General features: G+C 32.5%; 3 protein-coding genes across 4 annotated transcripts in view; 2 read left to right on the top strand and 1 right to left on the bottom strand.

Annotated features, from left to right (window-relative positions):
- Window positions 1–26,623, bottom strand: part of LOC145733190 (chymotrypsin B-like) — a 71,653-nt gene that overhangs the window by 18,942 nt on the left and 26,088 nt on the right. The window lies entirely within an intron of this gene.
- Window positions 9,450–12,894, top strand: LOC145732778 (trypsin-like). Its single transcript, XM_081985273.1, has 6 exons — window positions 9,450–9,607; window positions 9,714–9,861; window positions 9,979–10,129; window positions 10,187–10,330; window positions 12,278–12,388; window positions 12,584–12,894. The coding sequence occupies exons 1-6, from the start codon at window positions 9,514–9,516 to the stop codon at window positions 12,725–12,727; spliced, it is 792 nt and encodes a 263-aa protein (XP_081841399.1). The 5' UTR covers window positions 9,450–9,513; the 3' UTR covers window positions 12,728–12,894.
- mthl1 (adhesion G-protein coupled receptor methuselah-like 1) overlaps window positions 17,822–26,623 on the top strand; it is a 68,106-nt gene continuing 59,304 nt past the window's right edge. The window contains exons 1-2 of one of the 2 annotated variants that reach the window (XM_081985870.1): window positions 17,822–18,731; window positions 22,835–23,110. In XM_081985870.1, coding sequence (XP_081841996.1) covers window positions 18,032–18,731; window positions 22,835–23,110 — 976 coding nt within the window. In that variant the 5' untranslated portion in view covers window positions 17,822–18,031. The remainder of the gene's footprint in view (window positions 18,732–22,834; window positions 23,111–26,623) is intronic. The other variant, XM_081985871.1, reaches the window with a different exon arrangement.

Below are 26,623 nucleotides of genomic sequence, written 5' to 3'. Positions count from 1 at the left end.
AAGAATGTTTCCGTAAGATATATTGCTCTAATATAATGTGACAATGACAAATAATTCGGAATTCTGAGCCTAATATGAGTATTTCGTTGCGCGAATTAAACCCGGAGAAAATGAAAAAAGTTGGGAGATTTCGACGTGATATTTTATTACGGATTGCCGTCACGAAATAAAACTGATAAGAAGTTTTCAGTTAGTGTTGGGACAAGGCTTCAAATGTAATTTATTATTTTTATTAAATTTTTCAACCTAGTTAAGTTAACCAGATTAGAGTCCTACTTGGAATTCTGTTATGAAGGCTGGCAAATAGCTTCAAGTGTTTCGAAAAATACAATTATCAATTATTCTGAAAACATACTCAATCAAAAGTTGTACAGGCAAATTCATTAAATTAGAACAATTCGATTTTCATTTTAAATAATATTTTAAATCTTTCTATTGAAATCCGTTCTCGAAAAAACTTTCACGGTATTAGGACTGTGACATATGAGGAAAATTACATTTTCCTAAAATATGTTATATCCAGAAAGAAGCACACGATGTCAATATCGGGAACTGGATTGAGCAAAAGGACGTGGTTTCGAATTTCTTGTGCTTACTGAAAATGGGGACCCGGTTTCGACGTATCTGGGGGATTTTCCTAAAAGCGGATCTGCTAGACTTTGCGGAAAAGCGGTACAAATTGTGCAATGTAAAAAGTCACGCTTTATGACTCGCTTATTATACAGGGTGTTTCATAATATATGCGCAGCACTTCACAGTATGGTAACTCGTCCAAAAATATGAAAAAAACTTTCTATTAACACCCTCTAAAATGGTACAGGGTGATTGTTTATAAAACATTTTTGATCTGACAACTTAGTTTAAATTAGCAAAGTAGCAGTATCTGATCCTAATTTCAGAATTGACATAATATGTCAATCACTTGTCAAATTTTTGACAGGTTTTGATAACTTTAATTAATATTCCTTCTGTTTCTTTTATGTCGTTGTTTCTCCTGATGTAGAAAAATTTTCTGGTTGAATTTGGATCATAATGTCCAAAATGGACATTTTTAAAAATATGTCACTTTTCCGGAGAACCAGCGAGTCGTAAATGCTAAAATTCCAAAATACACGTAACGACGTTGATAATGGGACACTGATCTTGCAACACTCTAAAAGCCAGTTGACAGCTGTCAAAAACAGTCACGTGAGTGTTAAAATGTAATTTAAACGTTGAAAATTTGGTAAATCAAATTTAGACACTTGTGAAAGCTGAAATTGTAAAAGCCACGACACGTGATGTTGGTAATGCAATTCTGGGTTTGAAATACTGTTAAAACTTGTTGACACCTGTCAAAAGCAGTCACGTGAGTGTTAAAATGTAATTTAAACGTTGAAAATTTGGTAAATCAAATTTAGACAGTTGTGAAAGCTGAAATTGTAAGAGCAACCACACGCGACATTGGTAATGCAATTTTGGGCTTAAAACACTGTAAAGACTAGTTGACACCTGTCAAAAGCAGTCACGTGAGTGTTAAAATGTAATTTAAACGTTGAAAATTTGGTAAATCAAATTTAGACAGTTGTGAAAGCTGAAATTGTAAGAGCAACCACACGCGACATTGGTAATGCAATTTTGTGCTTAAAACACTGTAAAGACTAGTTGACACCTGTCAAAAGCAGTCACGTGAGTGTTAAAATGTAATTTAAACGTTGAAAAGTTGGTAAATTAAATTTAGACACTTGTGAAAGCTGGAATTGTAAGAGCAACCACACGCGACTTTGGTAATGCAATTTTGGGTTTGAAACACTGTAAAAACTAGTTGACAGCTGTCAAAAGCAGCCACGTGAGTGTTAAAATGTAATTTAAACGTTGAAAATTTGGTAAATCAAATTTAGACAGTTGTGAAAGCTGAAAATTGTAAAAGCCACGACACGTGATGTTGGTAATGCAATTCTGGGTTTGAAACACTGTAAAAACTAGTTGACAGCTGTCAAAAACAGTCACGTGACGTTTTAAATGTAGTAAAGCGTTGAAAAGTTGGTAAATTAAATTTAGACACTTGTGAAAGCCGTTACGTTGGTAATGCAATTCTGGGTTTGAAACACTGAAAAGAGTAGTTGACACCTGTCAAAATCAGTCACGTGACTTCTAAAATGATGTTTAAACGTTGAAAATTTGTTAATCTAATTTAGACAGTTGTTAAAGCTAAATTTGTAAGAGTCACCTTACGTGACGTTGATAATACAATTTTGAGTTTTCAACACTGTAAAGGTCATTTGACACCTGGCAAAATCAGTCACGTTATACAGTTTTAAACTTGCAACACTGTTTGAAATCTGATTTTTCTCGAAAACTATAAACATTACAGCTTATGACCAGGAGTGCCTTTTTTGTGTAGGAAACAGTGGCGTTTCAAATAGGCGTACTAAAACTGTACTTTTTTGAGTAGGGTAGATGTTGTAGAACAAAAACAAACCCTTTCAAAAATATTAACAATTCTGACTAAAGAAAAAAAACTAACAAAACATAGTTTATTGCGAGTAGAAAATGCTTACAAAAGCTCTTTTCTGTACGATAAAAGGTTTCGGAGAATTTGTGAAAAACGAACTTTTTAGTCTTTGATCTCTAAAATTTTCGATGATAAGTTGATAGCAACTTTTTTTCATATTTTTGGACGACTGTTATTCCGAAGTACTGTGCATATATTATAAAACACCCTGTATTGATAAACGTCACGATTTACATAACGTGCAATTTCTGTTCGGCCCACTCGAACTATACACCAAAAATAAAAGCAGAATTCAAATTTAGGTTCGAACAATGTAAATCGGCGAATTTTGCAGTTTCCGTATTAAACGGAACCCTTCAGCCAATTAATAATGATTCAGGGTAAAACAAAATGTACGTAAACGGTCGGATAAACCATCATCCAAACTGTAATTGAACTTGACATATTACGTTGAAAATTGAAACGAAACAATGATTGATAATTTTTTTTGGCAGGTTATTTTCATCCAATCTGTCTCATCTTAAAAGTCAATTTACCGGTATAATATTGACGAACCGTGTTTTGTTTTGACTTTCAGCCTGTCGGGCTCATTATGTTATCAGTAAGAGTGTCATCCATGGATTAAATAAACTGCTCGTCAAAATGAATGGGACAGCCAAATTTTTGGTCATCTTTGAGCGGATGTTTCTTTAAATTGATTAACTCGATTTTAATATTTTTTTTGGGGATTAAAAGGTATTTTCTTCCTCTTTCTGATGACCTGTAATAATCTTTTTGAAAGTTTTCACGGATCCGAGTATACAGGGTGTGACTGAGGTGTAGTCAAAAAATTCGGTCTAACACCATTTTCTTAAAATATTTTTTTTATTTTTAAAAAAAGCGGAGACTTGTGATCGTAGAGATATTGACCACAAGACTCGATTAAGGTTATTTTGAAACAATTTTTTTTTTGCGATAAATGGCGTTAGTTAACTTTTTTTTTATTTTTTGACTACACCTCAGTCACATCCTGTATACTCGGATCCGTGAAAACTTTCAAAAAGATTATTTAGGTCATCAGAAAGAGGAAGAAAATACCTTTTAATCCTGAAAAAAATAATAAAATCTAGTGAATCAATTTAAAGAAACAGCAGCTCAAAAATGACCAACAATTTTGCTGTCTCATTCTTTTTGACGAGCAGTTTAGATTAAAATAAGCGTTCATCTTCTCAGTCAATTTTTTTACGTTGACAAATTATTAAAAAGGTTTTCATTCAATTATCTGTTTGCTGCACTGTAAACAAGATTCAAAATATTGTTATTACATTTACCTGTGTTAATTAATTTTCTTTATAATGAAAGTACGCACAACGAAACACAGTTGCATTAAATTATGCTTCATGAGAAACAGTCTACATTAAACCAATCTTAATTTCAAATTAATTTGCAGCTCACAATATTTCAAATTAATTTTCGGCTCGAAATAGACTTAATCACATTCTCTCCGCACGCTATTCCGAATTTGCTAAATGTGGCCGCTTTTATAGAGGAAGTTCGGTGATGAGGTGGTGATTTTGTAGCCTGTAGTCGAACTTCAAAGGAATTTCTCGCTTTTGTATCTGGTCGATTTATTACTTTGTTACTCGACAATCATTAAGCTAGTAAATTGTTTTCATTTACCACATTGTTGCAAATTATGTAATGATTTGCAAAAGAAGCTAAAATATGGTATATTTGGCAATGTCAAAATAGTGAACACGTGTAAGAGTAAACCACTTATAAACAAAAAATCAATTAACTGAAATTATATTTATCTACTCCTAGCATGGTAATCATTCATTACATAGCTCATTTTGAGTTACGTAATGAGCGATTTTACCGCACTAGTGCGATAATAATCGATTTTATCGCACTAGTGCGATAAAACAACTTTAAATGAAAATTTCTGCTGTAATTGTTTATTGAATTTAAACATAACTTTGATACATTTTTTTCATATTTCTCCTTTGACTTGGCAGGCAACAAGCCAGATACCACGTTTGCGGCAGCTTCTTCAATATCTGACGGAAGTTCTTCAGACATGTTCATAACAAAATGCACTTTTAAAAATTTGTGACTGACACTGTTAAATTGTCGCTTAAGTGATATGTGGAAACAAATGGCCACCATAGCAACAACACCAAAACAGTACAGCGTAGATGACAAGATTTAAGGGTAACAAATAACTACCCGTAGCAAGCATATACGAGACGTTCCTAAATAGTTCACATTGCACAAAATATGAATTTTTTTCTTACTTTACGCTGCTTCTGATGGTCGTAGATAAAATGTTGTACATCACCCGTGGGGTATGGCAAATTAACGTACTCGTGTGATCACCACAACTCGGTCTACGACCTCGTCGTGGCAACACTCCCACTCGTGACTATAAAAATGCTCATACCCCACTAGTAATGTAAATAACTATTTTCTAATTATGGCATATAAAGTGACACTTTTCAAAACTGATTAGAGTGACAAAACGTTTTACTTTATGTAACTAGTTACATAAAGTATCACTTTATGTAACTAGTTATGAAAAGTTCATTTCATCACTCCCTGTTTTTATGCATTTCCGTAGAAACATATAGGCGACATCCATCATAACATGTCGTTGTCACAGTTTATACAAGGTGCTATGAAAGTGAATATTTGTGTTAAATCACTTTAAAAGATGGTTTTTACCGCTTTTTGGTCAAAATTAGAAAAAATTATGTATGCAACACGTTTCGAAAATGTCTTATTGTGTAACTCATTCAAATTGTAGGACCTCGCTGCGTTCGCCCTACAAACATTCATTCGTTACACAAAATCGATCTTTTCGTAACTGGTTACATAAATAGCTATTATTATATTAAGTTTATCAATTAATTAGCATGTTAAGTTCCACACAAAGGCGATACATTTAGTTTGCATTTTTTTAATGATGTTTCAAATTCGATGGTTTCACGGAGTATCTCCAAAACTAGCAATGGGTTTAGCTAATACGATTTTTGCGAACCTATACTGCTTAAATGAGACACCCTATATATGTTTGCAGATTTAGAATAAGCGAAAAATTAAGTATTAAAAAATCTATAACACTATAGAGAAAAATTGAAGTTTAACGTAAAAATAGCATGGCAACTGAACAAATGAATGATATTTTCTGGAACACGTTTATCTGTCCGGTGTCAAGGTTTTTGTATTATTTGGGTGATATGAAGGCTGCATTCGTTTTCAAGCTTTTTTGCAGCTCAGAAACACCAAAATTCTATTAGTGGCTCCAAAACTTCACAGCCCAAAAGCTCCAGTCTTCTGATCCTTAAAAGGAAAAATCACTAGAAGCTTTCAAACAGTTTTTTGCAGCTCAGAAATACCAAAATGTTACCAGTGTGTTTTTTGCTTATTCGAAATCTGTAAAAATATACAGAATGTTCCATTTAGAAAAAGTATGTTTGGTTCATATCTTAAAAACTATGTGCTCCAGAAAAAAAAAGGAATTAAATATCGTTAAATTTTTTATGTGCCTCTTGTACCTTTTCTGTGTCGGTAATAATAAAAAAAAATATTCATATTCATATCAGTCATATTTTCAAAATCACCCTGTAGCTCAAAAACGGGTGCTATGGAAGGTATGACTGCTGCTCCATCGTTTCCTTCACAAAAATTGAGCATGAGGTTCGCGAAAACTGCATTGCCGTATCTTTGCTAGTTTTGGAAATACCCCGAAAACCATCGAATTTGAGACACCCTGTACAACTGAAATGTAGTGAAAATAAAACGGAAATGTAAGAAGAAGAACGAGACAAACATTTTAAACAGAGAAAGCAGACGAATATATTTAGTATCTGCAGATTTAAAACAAAAATTTTACCTGATCTGTATAATAGAATATAAAAAAGGTCTAAAAAAATCAAAGAAAGGAGAACAAAAAAAGAAGCAAATAAGAGAAAAAAACATGTTTCAGAAGCAAGTAAAGAAATGAAACAACAATAAGAAAACATTTTCTTTCTGAAGCTAAAACAGAAAATTGCAATACACTGTTACTAGCAAAGCTTTCGGTATATTACCCACAAATTGTATGCACATTTTAAAAATATCAAAGTTGATGTTTTTTTATATACCTCATTATGTATTGTGCATTTTTAGACACAAATCGTCACATATACATATAGCTTTGTACGTGCTCATATAAAGAGAGAAAGCTTTTTGTCCCACATGCCAAACGCGAGTTTAAAACGTTTGAAGTTGCCATGCCTGTATGTCACATGGTAATTTTAGATTTTTAAATAAATCTGTCAGTAATTATTTTGAGAAAAATTGCCTGTTTGTATATTATTAACTAAAAAATTATATGGGGGTAAAACGATTTTGTCAAGCGGTGGTTATCCCGTAAACCACGCAGAGAGAAAATCTCGTTTTCAGCTAAATTTATGTGCACTTTTACAAAAAATTCTGTATAACTCGCTTATTTGTAACATTCCGCATAGACACATTATATAACAAAAGTAAACTAATTAATGAGGCTATCGAGCGACGTTAACCGGACTAGCCTAAGTTGTACCGTTCGGCCGCTAGAGGGTGGCAAATTTGATTAAATTTTTTCAGATATGTTCATGAATATCTCGAAAACGGTTTGAGCTCTGAGATACTTTTGACTATATATGACATTTTTCTGTACAACGCACCGTTTGACCTTAAAAATAAAAAAAACTGAATTTCTAACATTTTTTACCAAGAATTTTTTCGAAATTTTTTTTAATTGTTAAAATTTGCTCTGTCTGCCTAAATACCTTTAGGTTAATAGTGGAAAAGTGACGTAGAGTGTCAAAATCTCATTTTTTAAGGGTGCCACGCCCTAAAAATTTTCATTAATATCTCGAAAACGGTTTGAGTTTAGGTTGTGAAATTTGTACCTCGTATACACCCCTATGGCGAGGCAACTTTTACTAAATATGACATTCTGGACAGCGCACAGTTTGTCCTTGAAAAACAAAAAACTGAATTTCTGAAATTTTTTACAGGGCACTCTAGACATTTTTTCAAAATTTTTAATTTTTGAAACCTGTTTTTGAGTGCCTATATTGGTTTAGGTTAATGCTAGAAATATGATATTGGGTGTCATTTATCAAAATGTAATTCTTTAAGGATGCCACGCCCTAAAAAATGTCAAAATTGCCATAACTTTAAGGTCATCTCCGAAATTGTGCCAATTGGAGCAATATGGATCAGATTCGTGTTTTTTAATTTGAAATTAGTAAAAAAGGCTACTTTGATTGAGCAAAATTCAATATGGCTGCTGTTAGTATTGTAGGATCAAAAATTGAGTATCTCTGGAACGTCTCAAGTTAGACTTCTGACATTTCTACCACAAATGCAGCTCATGGAATGTCTGTTTCAACAAAAACAAAGGCTTTTAAATCACGTTCAAGTCGGCAACCACAAAATTCCAAAGAATTAATCTAAGAGAAAAGTAAATTTCAATATACTGTCTCTTCCCTTTCTTCTGCGACAGAGAGTACGTAGTTAGATAGGTACGGTATCATTTCACGTGCAGAAACTTCTAAAAGTAATGATTCATAAACCGGCTTTATGTTACCATCCTTTCGGCACTTAAATGGAAGTGCAATATGTTCGTCATAATGAAGGTTATAAAACACCCAGGAGAAGAGAAAAAAAACGATAAACATATTTCCACAGTTGCTTTCCATACGCCCTAATGTTCAACGTATTTTAAATCTAGCCCGGCACTGGCGTTATCGCTGATGTGTAACAATGGGCTTAAAAGCAAATAAACTGCTCCAGTTTATGAAAGATATTCACAATATATCCTGAAAAACAGGTGAATATTTTTTGGGTTTGTGAAAAATGGTTACTGGAAACTACGACAGGCCAGGCTTACAACAAAATTGTCACTGCCTATAATAATTTTTGTATTTTTAGGAGTTTTTCTCTTTTTGCTTGCAATTTTCAATGCGTGCAAAAGACTGTCGAAAACAATAACATGGAATATAATAGAGACATTTTCAGTCAAAATTTGTCATTGAATTGACTAAGACTTTTAACATTTCTTCAGAGGTCTTCAACCATTTCCAGCTGTGTATTGAGTGTCCTAATAGCATTTAACGTCAACATTGCAAGCTGATCGAAATCTTGAAAGAAATCCTGAAATGATCTGAAATCCTGTAGTACCTATAAAAAGGGGAGTAAAACAGGACTGCATACTCTATCCACTTTTTTTCAACATATATTCAGAGGCCCTAGACACAGTAAATGGGAGCATCGCGGTGAATGGCATCAAGTTTAACAATATTTGGTACGCGGATGACACTGTGATCATGGCAGATAACATGATAGACCTACAGACTTACTCCAGAGTTGCGCATCTAATTTTTTCTACAAGCAATGTTAGGTTTTATGAAAAAAAGCATCATACAACATAAATACCTGGCTGAAAAAGAAGGTGTTGTTACTTAAAATATGTTTGTCAATTTGTCAAGAAAGTGACAAACTATCTTTAGAAAGTGTGATTTTTACTGGTGGCACTTTCGTTTAAATCGTTGTTAAGCGTTGAATAATTGACTAATAATAGAACGAAATTTAATAAAAAATATTAAAAATCATCAACTTTAAAGCGTTTTCAGTATTTTCCAAATCTGCAATGACTCCAAAATAATTCAAGTTTTTTCCTATGATCAAAAAAATCATTTAAAGCATATTTCTAGAATTTTCGGATTTTAACTTTGCCTCTGTTAGACCAGGGCCATTTTGCCAGTTTGCATAGTGCAGGCTTTTTCATTAATACCTCTCAACTGAATTTTTGTGAACTTTTTTTACATAATTACTTAACAAAAATTCGATCCTCGATGCCTACAGCATAATTTAATCAACGCAAAATATTTCTGAACTAAATTCCTGAAGTGTTTACTCGAACTTGATGAACGCTCATGATAAAATAATTAAAAAAGCCTGTCTGGAAACTTAAAAAAATTATCTAATCTTAAAAATTGATTAATGGGATGATTATGGAGGGCTTTAATGACAGCAGTATCACAGCAAACATGAAGACAACTCCAGTTCTAATTTTATGCGTAGTGGCTCTTATTAACACTGGTGAGAATATTATAGTCATCAAATTGATACAAATAGCATTTGCGTTTATAATGTTGCCGCTGTTTGAATTTAATGGAATAACAATAATTTGCATTTTCCGTTTTAGCCAATGCAATAATAGATGGGGAGCTAGTTGAAATATCCGATTATCCTTATGCTGCATCAATAATAGCTGACAATTTGCATATATGCGGGGGAAGTATTATTGGTAACCAACATGTCTTGACTGCTGCTTCTTGTGTAGGTGAATACAAGTAGGTGTCAATAACTAACCAAATTTTCAATTCATTTACATGTCTACGGTTTCCATGTATTTGCATTATATTGTTTTATAAATAAACCCCATTTACTAGCAATAAATCCTGTTTTAGCGCTACCAATTTGACAGTCAGGGTAGGTTCTTCCTTTTACGATACAGATGGCCAACTTCTAGCAGTCGAAAGCATAAACCTACACCCTAACTACACTAATCCAGAAACACTAGAGAATAATATAGCAGTTCTAATACTGGCTGATGTTATAGTAAGTTAGTAAGTACCCAGTAATTTGTCTTGTACTGATCTGACAAGTTTCTTTTAGACATTGGATGATAGTGCTCGAGTAATCACTGTAGATTCTGAAGGCATAGAAGTGATTGGTAATGGTACAATTGTGGGATGGGGTATTGTGGTTAAGGAAGAAAGTGGTTGGGTGAAACCATACAAACCTTCTGAACAACTCAGGGTATGTTTCTTAATAATATCATCTATTCTGCCAAAAACCCAAATACAAAAAGTATAGACTTTATGGTATAGACATTATCATTTTTTTAATTTAAAAAAAAAGTACTTTGGCCATCATACGGTTCAGGTAGAATCTAAAAAAAATTGATATAACTTCGTATTACACGAAACTGTAATGCAAAATCAGAACTTTGCACTAAGCACTAGAGATGGCGCCAACATGTTCTTAAAGTATTATAATTTTCCATCAATTTCTACAAGAGTGGTTGTGCAACATCTGGTGACATCTGTACTCAAGTCTATGAGTTAGAATATACAAATGGCGTCACCAAGTAGATGGAGAGTTATGAAAATTTGTTAGCAAAGTAAAGTCGGCATGCCCAATCAGAATCACCTCCAGTTATACCATACCATCTTGCTTATTTTAATTTAAATGGAACATACTGTGTGTGTATTATTATAGCTTAGAATACTAACCTAACCTAACCTAACCTATCGATTTAAAATATTTTGCATGTATCATAACTTATACAGTGTGTTCATAAAGTATGGAATAAATTCGATTAAAGTTTAGGGTGTTATTTTTCAGAAAAATGCTCGGACACGTACGTTATAATTTTGAAATGCGCATTTTTTGAAAAAAATTAGATATACAGGGTGTCCCAATATTAAGACACTTTCTTCCAGTTCACACATATTCAAATGAGTACCCTCAATTTTTATTGCATTTGTTGATTCTACGTAAATTTCTGGGTATTTCTCATGTAGCATATGTCGATATACAGCTGTTTTCGAAAAAGTAAATGTTGAAAAAAAAAATCTGGCAACATTGTTAAACGTCATCGGCCCAATTAATGCCGACTATGTCTGGATACATAAAAAATATTTAAAATTGATAAAAGCATTCAATAATATAATAATATACAGGATGTTCCAATAAAAATAGGCAAGTTATTTTTTTTAGTTTTATAAAATTTAAAATATCTTAGTTAGACATTTAACAAGGTAGATTATATTATATCGATCAATGTTTTTAGTCGTGGGACACCCTGTATAGCGTGAGGTTGTGTTTATTGGAAATCAACTGACGTTTTGCGAACTAATCTAAGACCAAAGAGAATTTCAATATGACGTCACAGTTAATGTCGTCACTGCCACTTTTCTTGGGACAGAAAGTACTTATATAGTAGTTCCTTACTATCCTCACTGATTTATTTTTTTTACTTTATTCAGAAATAATACTCTCATATTGTTTCTGAATAAATATTTTCTTCATCTTTTTTAGAAAATATAATCCAATCATACATCGAATAAGCTAATTATCTGAGATAGCTCATTATCGACACAAGCCACTAAAATTAATAAAACCAAAAAGAAAATAATGTACGTACCTAGTTTAATTAACTACAGAAAGTACTAGTATTCTTATTAGGATCTTGAAATATGCAAAATGTGCTCCGATATTTCAGCTTTGACAAAAATCGACTTTCTCAAAAAGATTAAAAGTGTTTTTATTAATATCTGAATATATACTGCATTGTGATAGTAAAAAGTTGAAGTTTGAAAATGTAATTGCTTTCTAGTGTGGCTTGTAAGTAATTTACTTCTTGCGAGCAAAACCATTACAAAAAAGACAGTATAATTAAGTATTTTCATCAGGGGTTAGTCAGTTAAAAATTGTGCTACTAGATTGAGTATTATTTTCAGAATTACTAGCTGAAACTGTAATTTTATGTGTATTTAATATGTTGGTTGGTCATAAATTATTCACATTATTGAATTGATAGTACAAAAATGTACAGCTACAATACAAGAAACGCATTGTTCATTTTTGGTTTTATTAATTTTTTGTTATGTAACTAGCACAACTTATTGACCAAAACTTCATTAAACTAAATGTCTACTGACTTTTATTAGTTACAAAATAACTGAACTCAAATCATTATAGATGACCCAACAACCATTGGTTGGCGATTGGACTTGTCAAGACACATTTGTGGAGGGCTGGTACGAAGAAAGCATGTTTTGTGCTGGTCTCTACAAATCAGATAATTGTGTGGTAAGACCATAAAACTACATCTTTGTTAGTATACAGGGTGTCCGGATTAATATTTTGAGTGGCTCAAATTGATTTAGAATATAAAATGCAAGTTATATAGAACTTCTCACAAAAACATACACTTAATGGAACAATTTTTAATCTCCGGACACTCTGTATAACTTAATTTTTAATTCACTGTTTACATTTTTGTAGGGTGATACTGGAAATCCTTTTGTTTACAATGGTATTCAATTGGGTATTGTCTCAGATACTTTGTTGTTGTGCGGAGAATATCCTACGGCATACGTTAATGTTACTGTCTATGCGGATTTTATCAATCAGTTTGTAAATGTTTAAAGTATGAAAAATGTTATATAATTTATGGATTTTTAAAATTTTGATAAATCTACTGAGTGTATGAGTAGATTGTATGTACGTACAATCTAGTTGCTGTCACAATAACACTAATTAACTATTTTAATATAATTAATTTCTTTCACTAAAAAGTAAACACTATTTTTCAATACTGCATCCTTATTAAGTCAGATAACCTCCTATCAAAACTAGGGCATGAATGACTTATAATTAATGGATTATCAATGCGCTTTTATCGTCACGGTAGAACTAGATACACCTAAGAATGTATGTTGTACCCGTCAGTCTTGCACAATGTTTTGTTGTCTGGTTACTTTGCCTATGGAAGTACAAATAGAAAGCTATTTTTACGCACAAGTAGAACTTAATTAGGTTATTATTGGTTATCGAATTGAATCGTGATTAATCGAGTTTGATCGTTAGAAGATAGATGACAGTGGCGCCCGCCCTAGGTCATTTCGAATTCCAATACCAAAATTGTTTTGGCAACCAAAAATTTTCAAGAATTTATTTTTGATTTTGAGATTCTTGATGTTATCGACATTGTTGCTTGACAAATCTCGAATTCCTGCCACGCTAATCTTAGATTTGCCAATAGAGATGTTTACAGTTTGGCTAAATTTTTCTGATTGGAACATAATAAATAAAGACAACCTTGAATTCGCTTCTGAAATTTATTATAGAATAAGACGCTGGAAACTATTAATCCTCACATTTTCTGGAGCAAGGTTGATTAAATTTATTATTTTGACCTGAAAGTATGTGAATTAGAACCTGTGCATCTGGACATTTTTCAAAAAGGAAAAATGATATAATAATTAGTTTTTAAACGATTATTTTCATTTATTGCAACATTCAACATATTTGCGATGTTTCAAAAAGCAAATTCATATTTCTCTGTTCCAGCTCACTAATTAATATCACACGAAACTGAAACTAAATATACTGCAATGTTATTGCAACTGGTCATGATGAAAAAATGTTAAGGCAATGTCCCAGAATGTATTCCTAGAAACTGTCGTGAAGGTGTGAACTTGGACATGTTTAATAACTCTTCCAAACAAAATACCAATTTGCTTTGGAATTTTGTAGAAGAGATACTTTATTCATTTTTACTTTTTTTATTGTCACATCATTAACGTTCACGTTTATTTTGTACATTTCTTGTTTTAAAGTTTAATGAGCTCAATTTATTCGTTTTGATTTTTTGAAGGAAAAATAAGGCAAAAAGGTCGTTTGACAGCTGAGTACGACAAAATAGGAATGTTGTCATTAATGTCAAGTGTCAGTTCTATTTCTATTTTGTTGTTCTCTTGCTCTGGGTTCAATCGGTATATCGATTGACCAATCCAAACACAGCTAAATACGAATAAAACGGAATTCAACTTATGATTGTTCTATTTGCTCCTATAATCAGATTAAGGTTACACGATATAAACGTAGTCAATATGTTTAATACATTAACTGTAGGCAATCAATGTTATTATTATAGTAATAACATTCAAATTTCTGAGCTTTGGAGATTACACTTATTACTTTTGTTGAAATGTGTTTTATTTACTTGTTTTTACCCTCTGTCTTCTTATAATTGTAGCTCTAAAGAAGACCGACAAACACAATCAAAACGTCGGAAGTTTTTACCTGAAAACAAGTTAAAGCTTGTTCTTACCCTGCAGAATAACCCCTGTTTAACCCATAATATAAGAACGTTACTGACTCAGAACAGTTTCTATTAGCAAGCAACTTTCAGATGAAATGTTTAAATTTGTTTAAGTTTTTAGAAGTTAACATGTAAAAATCTTGTGGTGACAATAAATCCACAAAAGGTTATAAAATCTTTAAAAAACATACTAAGAGAGGATTGTTAATGTACCAATTTTTTTTATAGATCTGCTTGATATACTCTAGTTTTGTGAGCTAAAGCGATTATGACGAACATAAAACTTCAAAAACTAAAGATTACAATAATTACTCTCGCAGAGATTTGGAAGACACAAAATTTGTTAAACTTGGGAAATCAGAATGTATGTGTATTGTTAGAAACGTCTTTTTCGTTTCAAACGATTTTGAAAGCCACTCTACGATTCAATGACATACCAACTGAAAGGTTTAACAACTTGACAACGCAAACTAGTGAACGATATGCTTTTCATTAGTTTTGTTTTCAAAGATTTATAGATGTCATTTGCATTTATTTTAATTTGTAGATGTTGGTCAGTCATTGTTGTAGATTAAATTTAGTGTAGAAACGTACTTTTTTTATATTAGGTTCACCATGCATTTTTTTTCACTTTGACATAGATGCGCATATTAAATAAAGTATTGTATGAACAGGACCCCTAAACTTTTTAAAAACAATCTCTTCAATACACTATAATTTCCTTTGCAAGGTTTTCAAAACATTTTTGAAACATAACATTGCATACATGCATATTTTTCAGGATTCAACAGAAACAACGAATGCTGGGTCCAATATATTGCTTATACTAATCGGACACAAAGGTTAGCATTGTCAGCAGTAATTATAGATAGGAAAGTGTCACTTTGCATGTAAAAACTAGAAATACTTATTTAATTTACTAATTTCTAAGCTATTTAACGATTAGTAGTAGTGTTACATCGTTTTCTTGAACCTTCGGTTTGACAACGTTGCACATTTCCAGTATAAGTAACCTGACCACTTTTAAAGCAATTTTTTTACGATTCTTTTCCTAAAAAACTTCTTTATCCACCCTTTTTTTGGGTAGAAGCTAAAGAATAACATAGATTTTATAAAAAAAAATACGGTGGCACCTATATCGCACATTTTTCTAAATATTATTAAATGTTGAAGAATCTTGAAGTTTTGTAGGATAATTTTTGAAATAATATCGATATTTGGACAAAAATTGGTATTTAGGAGTTTTGTAACATGAGAAATTTAAGTTAGATTTTCGTTTTCTTCTAGAACGGATAGGGCGGTAATAAAAATTATGTTCATCACCCTGTAGCTTGATAAATATGATCGTAAAACACCCTGTATATTTTGAGTAATTTATTTACCATTTTTGAAATTTGTTAGAGATACAGACTTTGTTAAATGAGAGAAAAGTCGAGTGTTACGACTGTTTTCTCGGTTTTGATATGTTTTTTCGGATTTTTCAGATGTTTTGCAAAAAGTGAATTTTTTGACGTTGATATTGGACAGCAACTTTTAAAGCACTTTTGAGTATTAGTTTTTTATTCCGACGTTTCGTCTTTAGGGGAACCATCATCAACTTTTGACCCTATGACATTTATATATGACATGATATTTTGACATTTTGACGTAACTTGTCAAATAAGGGAGTAATTTAGGGTCAAAGCGAGGTGTGTCCCAAAATATGTGATTTTAATGTGAAATAATTTTGACGCCTTCTAGCGTCCAAACCACGGCCCCCAGTATCAATCAGCTCATGGGGGGACATTTGAAGAAAGTTTGAAATCTGCTCTATCTTTTGTTTTCTATGACATTTTGACGTAACTTGTCAAATAAGGGAGTAATTTAGGGTCAAAGCGAGGTGTGTCCCAAAATATGTGATTTTAGGGTGAAATAATTTTGACGCCCTCTAGCGTCCAAACGGTATCATCAATCAACTCATGTGGGGACATTTTTGGAAAGCTTGAAATTTGCTCTATCTTTTTCTTTCTATGACATTTTGACGTAACTTGTCAAATAAGGGAGTAATTTAGAGTCAAATCGAGGTGTGTCCCAAAATATGTGATTTTAGGGTGAAATAATTTTGACGCCCTCTAGCGTCCAAACCACGGCCCCCAGTATCAATCAGCTCATGGGGGGACATTTTTAGAAAGCTTGAAATCTGCTCTATCTTTTGTTTTCTATGACATTTTGACGTAACTTGTCAAATAAGGGTGTTATTTAGGGTCAAAGCGAGGTCTGTCCCAAAATATGTGATTTTAGGGTGAAATAATTTTGACGCCTTCTAGCGTCCAAACGGTGCTATCAATCAGCTCATGGGGGGACATTTTTAGAAAGCTTGAAATCTGCTGTATCTTTTGTTTTCTATGACATTTTGACGTAACTTGTCAAATAAGGGAGTAATTTAGGGTCAAACAAGGTGTGTCCCAAAATATGTGATTTTAGGGTGAAATAATTTTTTCTAACTTTAAATTAATAATAACCATCTAAAAATAACAGAACAATTTATTAGCATAGGCAATATTTAATTTAAAAAAATAATAAAAATTATTTTCAGGTCCGTCATGTAAGGTTAAAAAACAGAGTAAAATGCATTTACACCATAAACTGTCATCATTTAATTCGGAATTAAAAGGGCTTTGAGAATCTGATATTAAAATAATGACCGCACTTACAAAAATTAGGTTAATGATGATTCTGCAAAGACGAAACGTCGGAAGGAAAAACTGATAATGACACTTTAAAGAGCTTTGACAGTTGCTGTATGGAAGTGTCAATAGTTTTGGTCTAGCTCCAATATTAACGTTTTAAAAATGTGTTAAATCAAAAATCACTTTTCATCAATTTTTTCAAAATAAGTATCTTAAAACCCAAAAAAAATGTAAATAATGAATGATGCAGCATACTATTGAGTAAAATTTGAATAATACTGTATTAAACTGATTTAAGGTCAGGTATACTTCAGTTAACTTTAAATTACTGCCTCTCATAAAGTAAATAATTAAGGCCCAGTACTTTCAGTTCAGAATAAGTTTATTCTAAGGATAATATCTATGGAAACCGTGAAATCAGACGCTGCTATTGGTCATTTCAATAGAAATTATCTTAAGAATAAATTAGTAAGTGAAAGTACCGGCCCTTAGACTATTAGGTATAGTAGATACCGGCAAAATTTTAGAAACGTGTTTTAACAAAAACTCACTTTGTAGATACAGCAAAGATTTCACTATTAGTGGTTTAGGATAACTGGCAGGTAAACTGTTAAATGAATGTTTATAGAATCTCCAAATGTTTGTCTGAAATCATGAGATTTGAGGATAAAACCCCAGACTTGGCAACGCAGAGTAGGTGGTACTGACTATACTAGGTGGTTATTTATAGACGGCACTTTATAACAGTGGACTGACTAGAAATGTAAGGACAAGGCTGGTCCACGGTTAACAGTTAACTCCGACTTCGAGGCGATCCGAAGAAAACAGAACAGTTTACTATCGGTGGGTTTCAGATGTTGACGGGCGCGAAACGTCGGCATTGTGGGTATTTAAACACGTACAACCCACTTGTTCCCTGTTTTAATATGACTTAGATGACAGAAAGTTTATTTAAGAATGACGTACCGGTACCTAAAGTATGTGATTATCGCATACTTCGGAGTGATTTCTATTGATGCAGAGACCGTGAAAAAAAATGTGACGATAGCGAAATGTTGCGCGAAAGACGAAGTGCTGACCTCAGACTACAAGTGTTTGAAATCCTTAAATTCTTCATGGGACCTGCTGATTTATGTCAACCAGACTTTACGACGATTTCAAGGAAAACTACCGGCAAGATGGGTGATTAGAGAAAATACTCGTCCTCAGTGCATCCAATCGAGGATAGAACCCATGAACGCTAAAACTATCATCCCTATAATAAACGGATTTATGATAAGCGTTACTTTCGATAAACATATACCACCAAAGAACTTTTGTTTGGATTATGAGTATGGGATTTACTGTAGACCGGTTGCTTCACCTGGACAAATAACAGATGCACCCTTAGTGAAGAAATGCTGCGGCAAAAATGCTATTTATTCGGAAACCAATCATAGTTGCATTTTATTCAATGATTCCAGTTATGATATTGACGTAGGACGTAATATAAGTCTGGTAGCCGGTTTTCCGGAATGTGAGGAAAAAATTGATTCTGTGGTGGCGGGAAAATTGAAACAAGCCACTTTAACGGAAAATGGAAGTTTGTGGATGAATTCCACTCAAGTACTTTTACCATCAAACAAATTTTGTTTGGAACACATATTTGAACAAAGTGGTAAGTGTTTATTATACAGGTAGTATTGTATTGAAAATCGTACCCAAGCTCTTTAAAGTTGAAAATACTACTATACTACTATATTTTGTCATATTTTTTAACACAGCAACGTATTTCGTAAATTGATAAGTTTCCGTCCAATCTTCTAAAAAAATATCAAAGCTATTATATCGCAGAAATCATCATACCCTACTCCATGGGCGCCAAAAATGGGTGCATAAGCATCTCTTCAAAATATACAGTGTTCTTCACGTTATTCGACCCGGAAGATTGTAACTAAACTTCTCACTTTCAAAAAAGTTTTAATTCTTGGATGGATATAGACCTATTGGAGGTATCTTCAAGATACCAGAAGGTATCAGTTGTTCCAAATGCAGAAAAAATATCAAAGTCATGTGTTTTCAAATGGAACACCTAGTATATTTATTTTCAGAATTGATAGGTCTAAACGTCTAAACTTTACAGTTTTTCAGATATTCGTTATTTTGTAAAAATGTAGAACAAATCAACATTTAAACGAGGGATAGATCGAAGTATTTTGGTGTACACACTCGAGGTAATTCGAGGTATTTTAAGGCACTTTGCCAGTATTACCAGCATTTTCAGGTATTACAAGGTATTACGAGGCATTTTAAGGCATTTCATAGAATTTTGAGGCATTGACTGTATGTCTCAAAAATGTTTTGCGACATTTTTATTGAAATTTTGAGATATTTTAAAGAATACATTGTAGTAGACCAAGTAGTAGACAATATAGTGTATCAATATAACAAAATTGACCGCACATGTAACTACTATGGTAAAATCTTTGTTACATGATATTAAGTTGAAACAATATTCATCACAAATTATTATAATAATTTACCAATTTTTCAACATTTAAACTACATTTTTAAGGTTACGTGACTGGACTTTACAGTGTTGCAAGCTCAGAAAAGTTTTTACAACTGTCCAAATTTCATTTATCAATTTTCCAAAGTTTAAGCTGCGTTTTGAAGGTCACGTGACTGCTTTTGACAATGTCAACTGGTCTTTATAGTGTTGCAAGCTCAAAAATTGAATTATCCAAGTCACGTGACGTGTATTTTGCAATTTAAGTTTTTACAACTGTCCAAATTTCATTTATCAATTATTCAAAGTTTAAGCTGCGTTTTGAAGGTCACGTGACTGTTTTTGACAATGTCAACTAGCTTTTACAGTGTTGCAAGCTCAAAAATTGAATTATCAAAGTCACGTGACGTAGTTCTTACAATTTTACCACTGTCTAAATTTAAAATACTATATATTTAATTTTTCAACTGTTTCGTTTAAATGATAGGTGTCTTTATTTGACACGTGCTAACTTGGTTACTATGACAGTTAGAAGATTCGTTTAAACGTCAAAATATAACCCGTAATTTCAGACATCCGTACAAACAAAATTTTTGTTTGTTAGAATTTGAAAAAAACAGTTACCTGACCTTAGAAAATCAATTTTAAGCTTTCGGCACATGGTCAAATTAAGTGTCAAAAATTTGGAAAAACCTTTACGTTGTCACCTAACCTAACCTAAAAACTGTCAAGTGACTTTAAAAAAAATGAATTTTAAGCTTTTGGGTCTTCAAAATTTGGAAAAGCAATCAGGTAACCTGAGGAAGTCATTTTTTTTTTAATCATTCAAATCAAATCAAAATGTCATGTACAAATTGTAAAAGCAGGCATGCTACTTAATTAATCGGACCTGAAAATTGCCACGTGACCAAAAAAAAATTTCAAGAGTGTATTTCAAGGTTCACTGTTTATCATTGTCCCAATACCAGGGGACTTAGAACTAAATTTAAGAAAGCCACAAATGTGTAAACATTTGAAGGTATTCTGACGCAGTTTAAATAATTTAAAGACATTTGAATGTATTTCGAGGCAGTTTGAGGCATTTTAGGCAGTTTCAAGGCATTATAACTATCAGACATTTTGAGCAATAATAGAAGCATTGTGAGGTATTTTAAAGGCATTTCAAGGTATTTTGTATGCCAAAAGGGATTGTGGTGTACAAAAAATTATGGGCGGTTTACCCCTTGTTCTAATGCAATACTGGTTAGTGATTGTATTATGGCAGATTCTCTGATCATTGCCTAACTTGGGGCTTTTGGAAGATATAAAATTATTTGAATTTTTTTTAAGAAGAATAAAAATATTACACTTCCAATTTTCAGGATAATTACAGACTGAACAGCTGAATTCATACCAAACAATCCAAAAATATTCATCCTGAGTAGTACACAAACCCTACAATAACTAATCTAATCTGATATTTACAGTTCAAATTCAGATTTAATGATGTTTTCAAATATTACAGAAACCGTCATTAATATTAGCTACCATAAATTTATTTTATACCCTTTTACGAATTTTAATACTTGGTATTCATCACAATAACTAGCTGGACTATCCAGCTTACCCAGGAAATGTTTTAATTACCACGCAATGTACCATTAAAATCGAGATTAAAATAGGCTTGGTAACATTTTAATCACGCTATAGATAATTTTCAACTAGCTGATGCTTTTAATGGTATCGAATAATTATTAATAAACCCCCTTTAATTAGTTTGAACTTGACACAAGTAAATATAGGTAATTAGAGACATTAGTTGTGCAACCAACTTGTTTTTTAATGCTTCTATTTGGTAAATATATTTTTAAATAAAGGCAGTTTTATCAAAAATGTATTAAAAGTTTGAGTCTTGAAAATTATGATTTAGTTTTTCTGGTTATTACTTATATTTTGTAGTCATAAAGTGATTGATACTAGTGAGTGATGTGAGTGCTTGAGTACTGCAGAAACACTTATAGCAATTGTTAAGATATTTCAAATTGTTTCTTGTCAACAGAGTTAGTCGCATTTATCTTCCTGAGTGAAAGATTCCTTTTCTTTTCAATGTGCATTTTTTGCTGAAATTTTTATCACACCTGCACTGCATCAGAATAAATAAATAAATATTTTGACTTTAAAACAATCAGCTAATAAAAACCTTCTCGTATTAGTAACTAAATTAAATGAAAGAAACGGATTACAACCGAGAATATCCTATTAGAAAATCCACTACTACTAATTAAATAAGTCTTCTAATTTCATCAGTTTTTGTCACAGTAAGTCACTTAGAAGTACAAATTCAACAAGTTTATCGAAAACCGAATGGTTTGTTTCCATTCTCGAAAACATACCTACAGCAGCTGATCAGACATCTGTCGTCTAAGGGTCGTTACCTTCTTCAACACCCCTCTTTGTGTGTTTCCGAAATATTTAGGCCATTGTTGCTAAGAACCATTGTTATCTACTATTACGATAATTCCAAGGGTGCTTTGTGATTTATGGTATGTGTTAAAAGGACCTTTTTTCCTTTAATGTGGGTTTTATCAAATTTGGTTAATGTCAGTTTGTACCAAGGTTTGTACACTCTTAGTCATTCTTGTTGGTTCAATCTTGGTTTTCTATGATTAAATCATATTTCAACCGTTTTGCAGTTTTTACGCTTTAAGATATTCGACTAATATGAAAAAATCTAGTTTATATGTACTTAAATCTGATTTAAAACTTGTTCAGTAAGATGTGTTTTTCACAGGGTTAGCGATATTCTGCAATGTAATCTTATTTCACAGAACTTACAAGAAGCCTTAGAATAATCTTTCAATCTTTAGCTACTGACGTTCACATACGGCTTTAATCTGCCTCTCATGTATCACAGGGTGTTAAATTTCGCATGGTCTGTTCAACTTTTTTGCTTATTAAATGGAGTAAATTTCAACGTTATGCCGAGACAACCAAACAGGATTTAAGCCAGGAATAAACCGCTGGGGCCTTATGGTGTACAAACTTAATGAGCATAATGGGAATTACTGGGGGCATTAGTATTTTAAAAACTATTAATAGAATAGGAATTGGTCTAAATTATATTTAAAAAAAAATCATAACGTAAACAAAATTCCTACATTTACTCATTCACCTGCCTTTAAGTTCAGGTAACAAAATTCCACTACTTGACCCCTTATAAAACCTTTACTACCTCGAATAATAAAAATTCGATCTTATCAACCATGTAAACCGCTACAAACATTTTTTTTCAGGTTCTCCAAGTATATGGACGTGCAGCCACTACATTTCTACCAAACAAGTGGAGTCTTCATCGTTAAAGATGACTATTTACCCTATCGGTTTAGCTATAAGTGTGATATTCCTGGCAGCCACTCTGGCAGCTGGTTCTTTACTTCCGGCAACCCATCACGTGCTACATTGGCGATGTCAGACCAATCACGTGGCTTGTTTGCTTGTTGGTGATCTACTGCTTTGTGTAGCTCAGTTTGGAGTTACTCAATTCGAGTATTGGCCCTGTTTTACCATAGGTAAGTGCTATGTTTTGTTAGAATAGTTTTGGCAAAAACACATTACTACAAATATTTAAAAAAAAAGGAAATTTTAAAATGTTTTTAAAAATGCACAAACAGTGTATTTTTATTAGTGATGGGTAAATTACCATTAATTTACCAGGAAAATTTGACCGGTAAATTACCAGTAGGCTACTGGTAAATTTTGACACTGTTTTCCTCGCTGACTGTACCACATTTTGTAGTGTTTTTCATCCTATTGGATATGAAATTTATTGAGGATACCAAAAATGTGCTGAAAACATTTATTTTCTCACTCCAAGTGGGTTTTACTGGCGATTTTGTCCCTAATTGTAGTTTCTGACAGTTTAAACTTTCACACTTTTCTCCCTGACTGTACCAAATCTTGTAGTGTTTTTTCATCTTATTGGTTAGGAAATGCATTGAGAATTTCAAAAATGTGCTTAAAATAGTCATTTTCTCACTAAAAGTGGATTTTACAGGCGATTTTGCCCCTGACTGTCTTTTCCACTCTGTTTCTATCAGTTCAAACTATGACACCGCTTTTCTCTCTGACTGTACCAAATTTTGTAGAGTTTTTTCATCTTATTACTTTTTAATTTAATGAGAATTAAAAAGATGTGCGTAAAACAGTCATTTTCTCGCTCCAAGTGGGCCTTACAGGCGATTATGCCCCTCACTGTCCTTCAAACTGTATTTCTGGCAGTTCAAATTTTGACACCGCTTTTCTCCCTGACTGTACCAAATTTTGTAGTGTGTTTTCATCTTATTGGATGGGAAATTTAATGACAATTCCAAAAATGTGTTTAGAACAGTCATTTTCGTACTCCAAGTGGATTTTACAGGCAATTTTGCCTCCGACTGTCCTTTCGAACTATGTTTCTGCCATATCATACTTTGACACCATTTTTCTCCCTGACTTACTCAAGTTATTGGATAAGAAATTTAATGAGAATTCCAAAAATGTGCTTAAAATAGTTATTTTCCCACTCTTAGTGGGTTTTAAAGCCAATTTTGTCCCTGACTGTAGTTGAAAACTATGTTTCTGGCAGTCCAAATTTTGACACTGCTTTTCTTTCTGACTGTACGAAATTTTTTAGTGTTTTTTTATGTTATTGGATAGGAAATGTAATAGGGATTCCAAAAATGTGCTTAAAACAGTCATTTCTCACTCGAAGTGGGTTTTACAGGCAATTTTGTTTGTGGTACAAAATTCAGTGTTTAAAAAAGTTTTCTTGCAGTATTCGATACAAAAAAGCGTTTCTAATATTTATGACAGTTGTTTTGACAGTGGTCACGTGACAAAAAGTTGTGTACTTATCAACTCATTATAATAAACATTGTAAAATAAAAATCAAATAATTAATAATTATTGATTTAATTTAAGCGATTAATTTGTTCAGTTTAGTAAAAAGTTTTGTACACCAAAATGCCTTTTTACATACAAATATACAAAGTACCTTAAAATGGGTTTAAAAACTTTAAAATACCTCAGAATGTTTATCCAAACATGTGCCTTAAAATTGACTAATTTTATTTTTTGCCGTATATTGACATAAAAGTAAAATTAATAATTCATAACTGTAACTTTACCAGTCCATAGAAAATATAATTTTGGTGATAATATCATCTGATTTCAGTTTGTCGAGGAGATTGTTTTAAAAATTTAATTATTTTTGGTAAATCTCGTACTCTAGTCTCTCGAAATTACAAAATAATTCAAACCGTCCAAGCTTTACTATACTGGAAGATTTTAATCATAAAGTGCTTTAATTTAAACAAAAATGATGAAATATTAATATTTAAATTTGCATCAGAAGTATATGTTTCATTTGCAGAAAAATAACTATTGAATGATAACAATATCAATTAGCAGGTAAAGGTAATGAAAATAGTTCTCAAATATTCCCAAAAATTTCAAAATATTTCCTTAGAAATGGCTTTACTTTGGTCAAAATGCCTAGGAATATTTCCAAAATGCCTCACAATTCCTCGGAAATAACTCAAATTACCTCAAGTGTGTACACTAAAATACCTTAATTTATAACAATATAATAACTTTGCTTGATCTTTAATACTAATTTGACTACTTTTACATTACTGACAAGTTTATCAGCAAATTGATATGGTAAAAAATGTGGTTCGAACAGACCACAGGACCATATTACGTTATGTGCTTTTACTGACAAAGAAGGATGACAAGAGTTCCTTCCCACTTGCTCAAAATTGGTTTGGTGATCTTTGTATAGCCAAAAATGGCAATTCAACACCTGTTATTGCTAAATAATTGCATCTTATAGAAACCAGATGGTCTCTCCAGTCCCTTCAAGTACCCAAATGGAAGATTAACGATGCCAAAAGTATGTCATAGCTGTAAATGGTACCGAAGCATGAAGCCCACTTTTATAATTACCCTTTATAGTAACGTAGCCTTGATGGTAGTTATGGGCATGGCGTTATTTATGGGTCCAAAACTAATAATTTACCTGGTTTAATATAACATTGCCAAGGGCGAAGAAAATTACTTACTTAAGTTTATTCCAATAAATATCTAAAATAACGGCTTTGTTGGGTGTTGCCGTGTGTTTTTACAATCATGTCATGCCCTGAAGATCGATTACGATATACTTTAAAGAAAAACCGGTTGTATTCCGCATTTATGCAGCCTAGTTCACATTAAAAGTAAATCCAAAAACTTAAACTATTTACCACACCTAGCACTAAGGAAGGACGCGTCAAATACTAATTGCGTATTCGTTATTTTAATTAAAACTAAGCTGCATTTAACGGTCCTTTTTAAGCTTAAACATCTCAACAGAGCAACATTCCCATGACAGTTGATAAACAGGAACCACCTTGCTGAGCTACATTGCACTAACTTTTGATCGACATGAGTAGTATATTTCCGATTTTAGACGGAGTAAACCGTCCGGTCGACCAGACTTATATCCAATTGAGAATTCGAAACCAGTTCATGGTACGACGAACATGTGCATCGTTTTTTTTTTCACTTAAGCCACCGTGGATCCTTGAGGCTTTCAGCAAGTGCATTTCAGTTGGACCAAGAGTGTTGATAGTGCCAATTTGTGGGACTAATGCGTTTTTTGCCAATACCGCCTCCGATCCTGTTGGGATGATGCGAATTTCAGTTTATACATGACTCATTTTATGGTAATTGGAGCTGCATTTGATGGGTTTTCTGAAATGCTTTGATAAAAAAAGTTTAAGTGCCCAGTTGCTTTGTCGTCTGTAGGTTGAAAACGCCTTTGGCGAAATGACGATTTGGATCTTGGGAGTTAATTGTTGCATGACGCAAGTTTTTCTGTCAGGGTTTCTCAGAAAAATCATTGTGAATTCTTTCGTGTATTTGTTTATGCTTTTCCACTATTTAGGATTGTTAAATCTTGAAAAATCCTGTACTAACAAGAAAAAATTGATAATAAAATAGAGAAGATCAAGAAAAAAGCAGGAAACTATACCTATAAGCCGGCATTGAGCGAAATTCAATGC

Source organism: Ips typographus, linkage group LG8 (assembly GCF_016097725.1).
Source record: "Ips typographus isolate SLU linkage group LG8, UJ_Ityp_2.0, whole genome shotgun sequence".
Taxonomy (NCBI): domain Eukaryota; kingdom Metazoa; phylum Arthropoda; class Insecta; order Coleoptera; family Curculionidae; genus Ips; species Ips typographus.
This window is presented reverse-complemented; position numbering and strand designations above follow the sequence as displayed.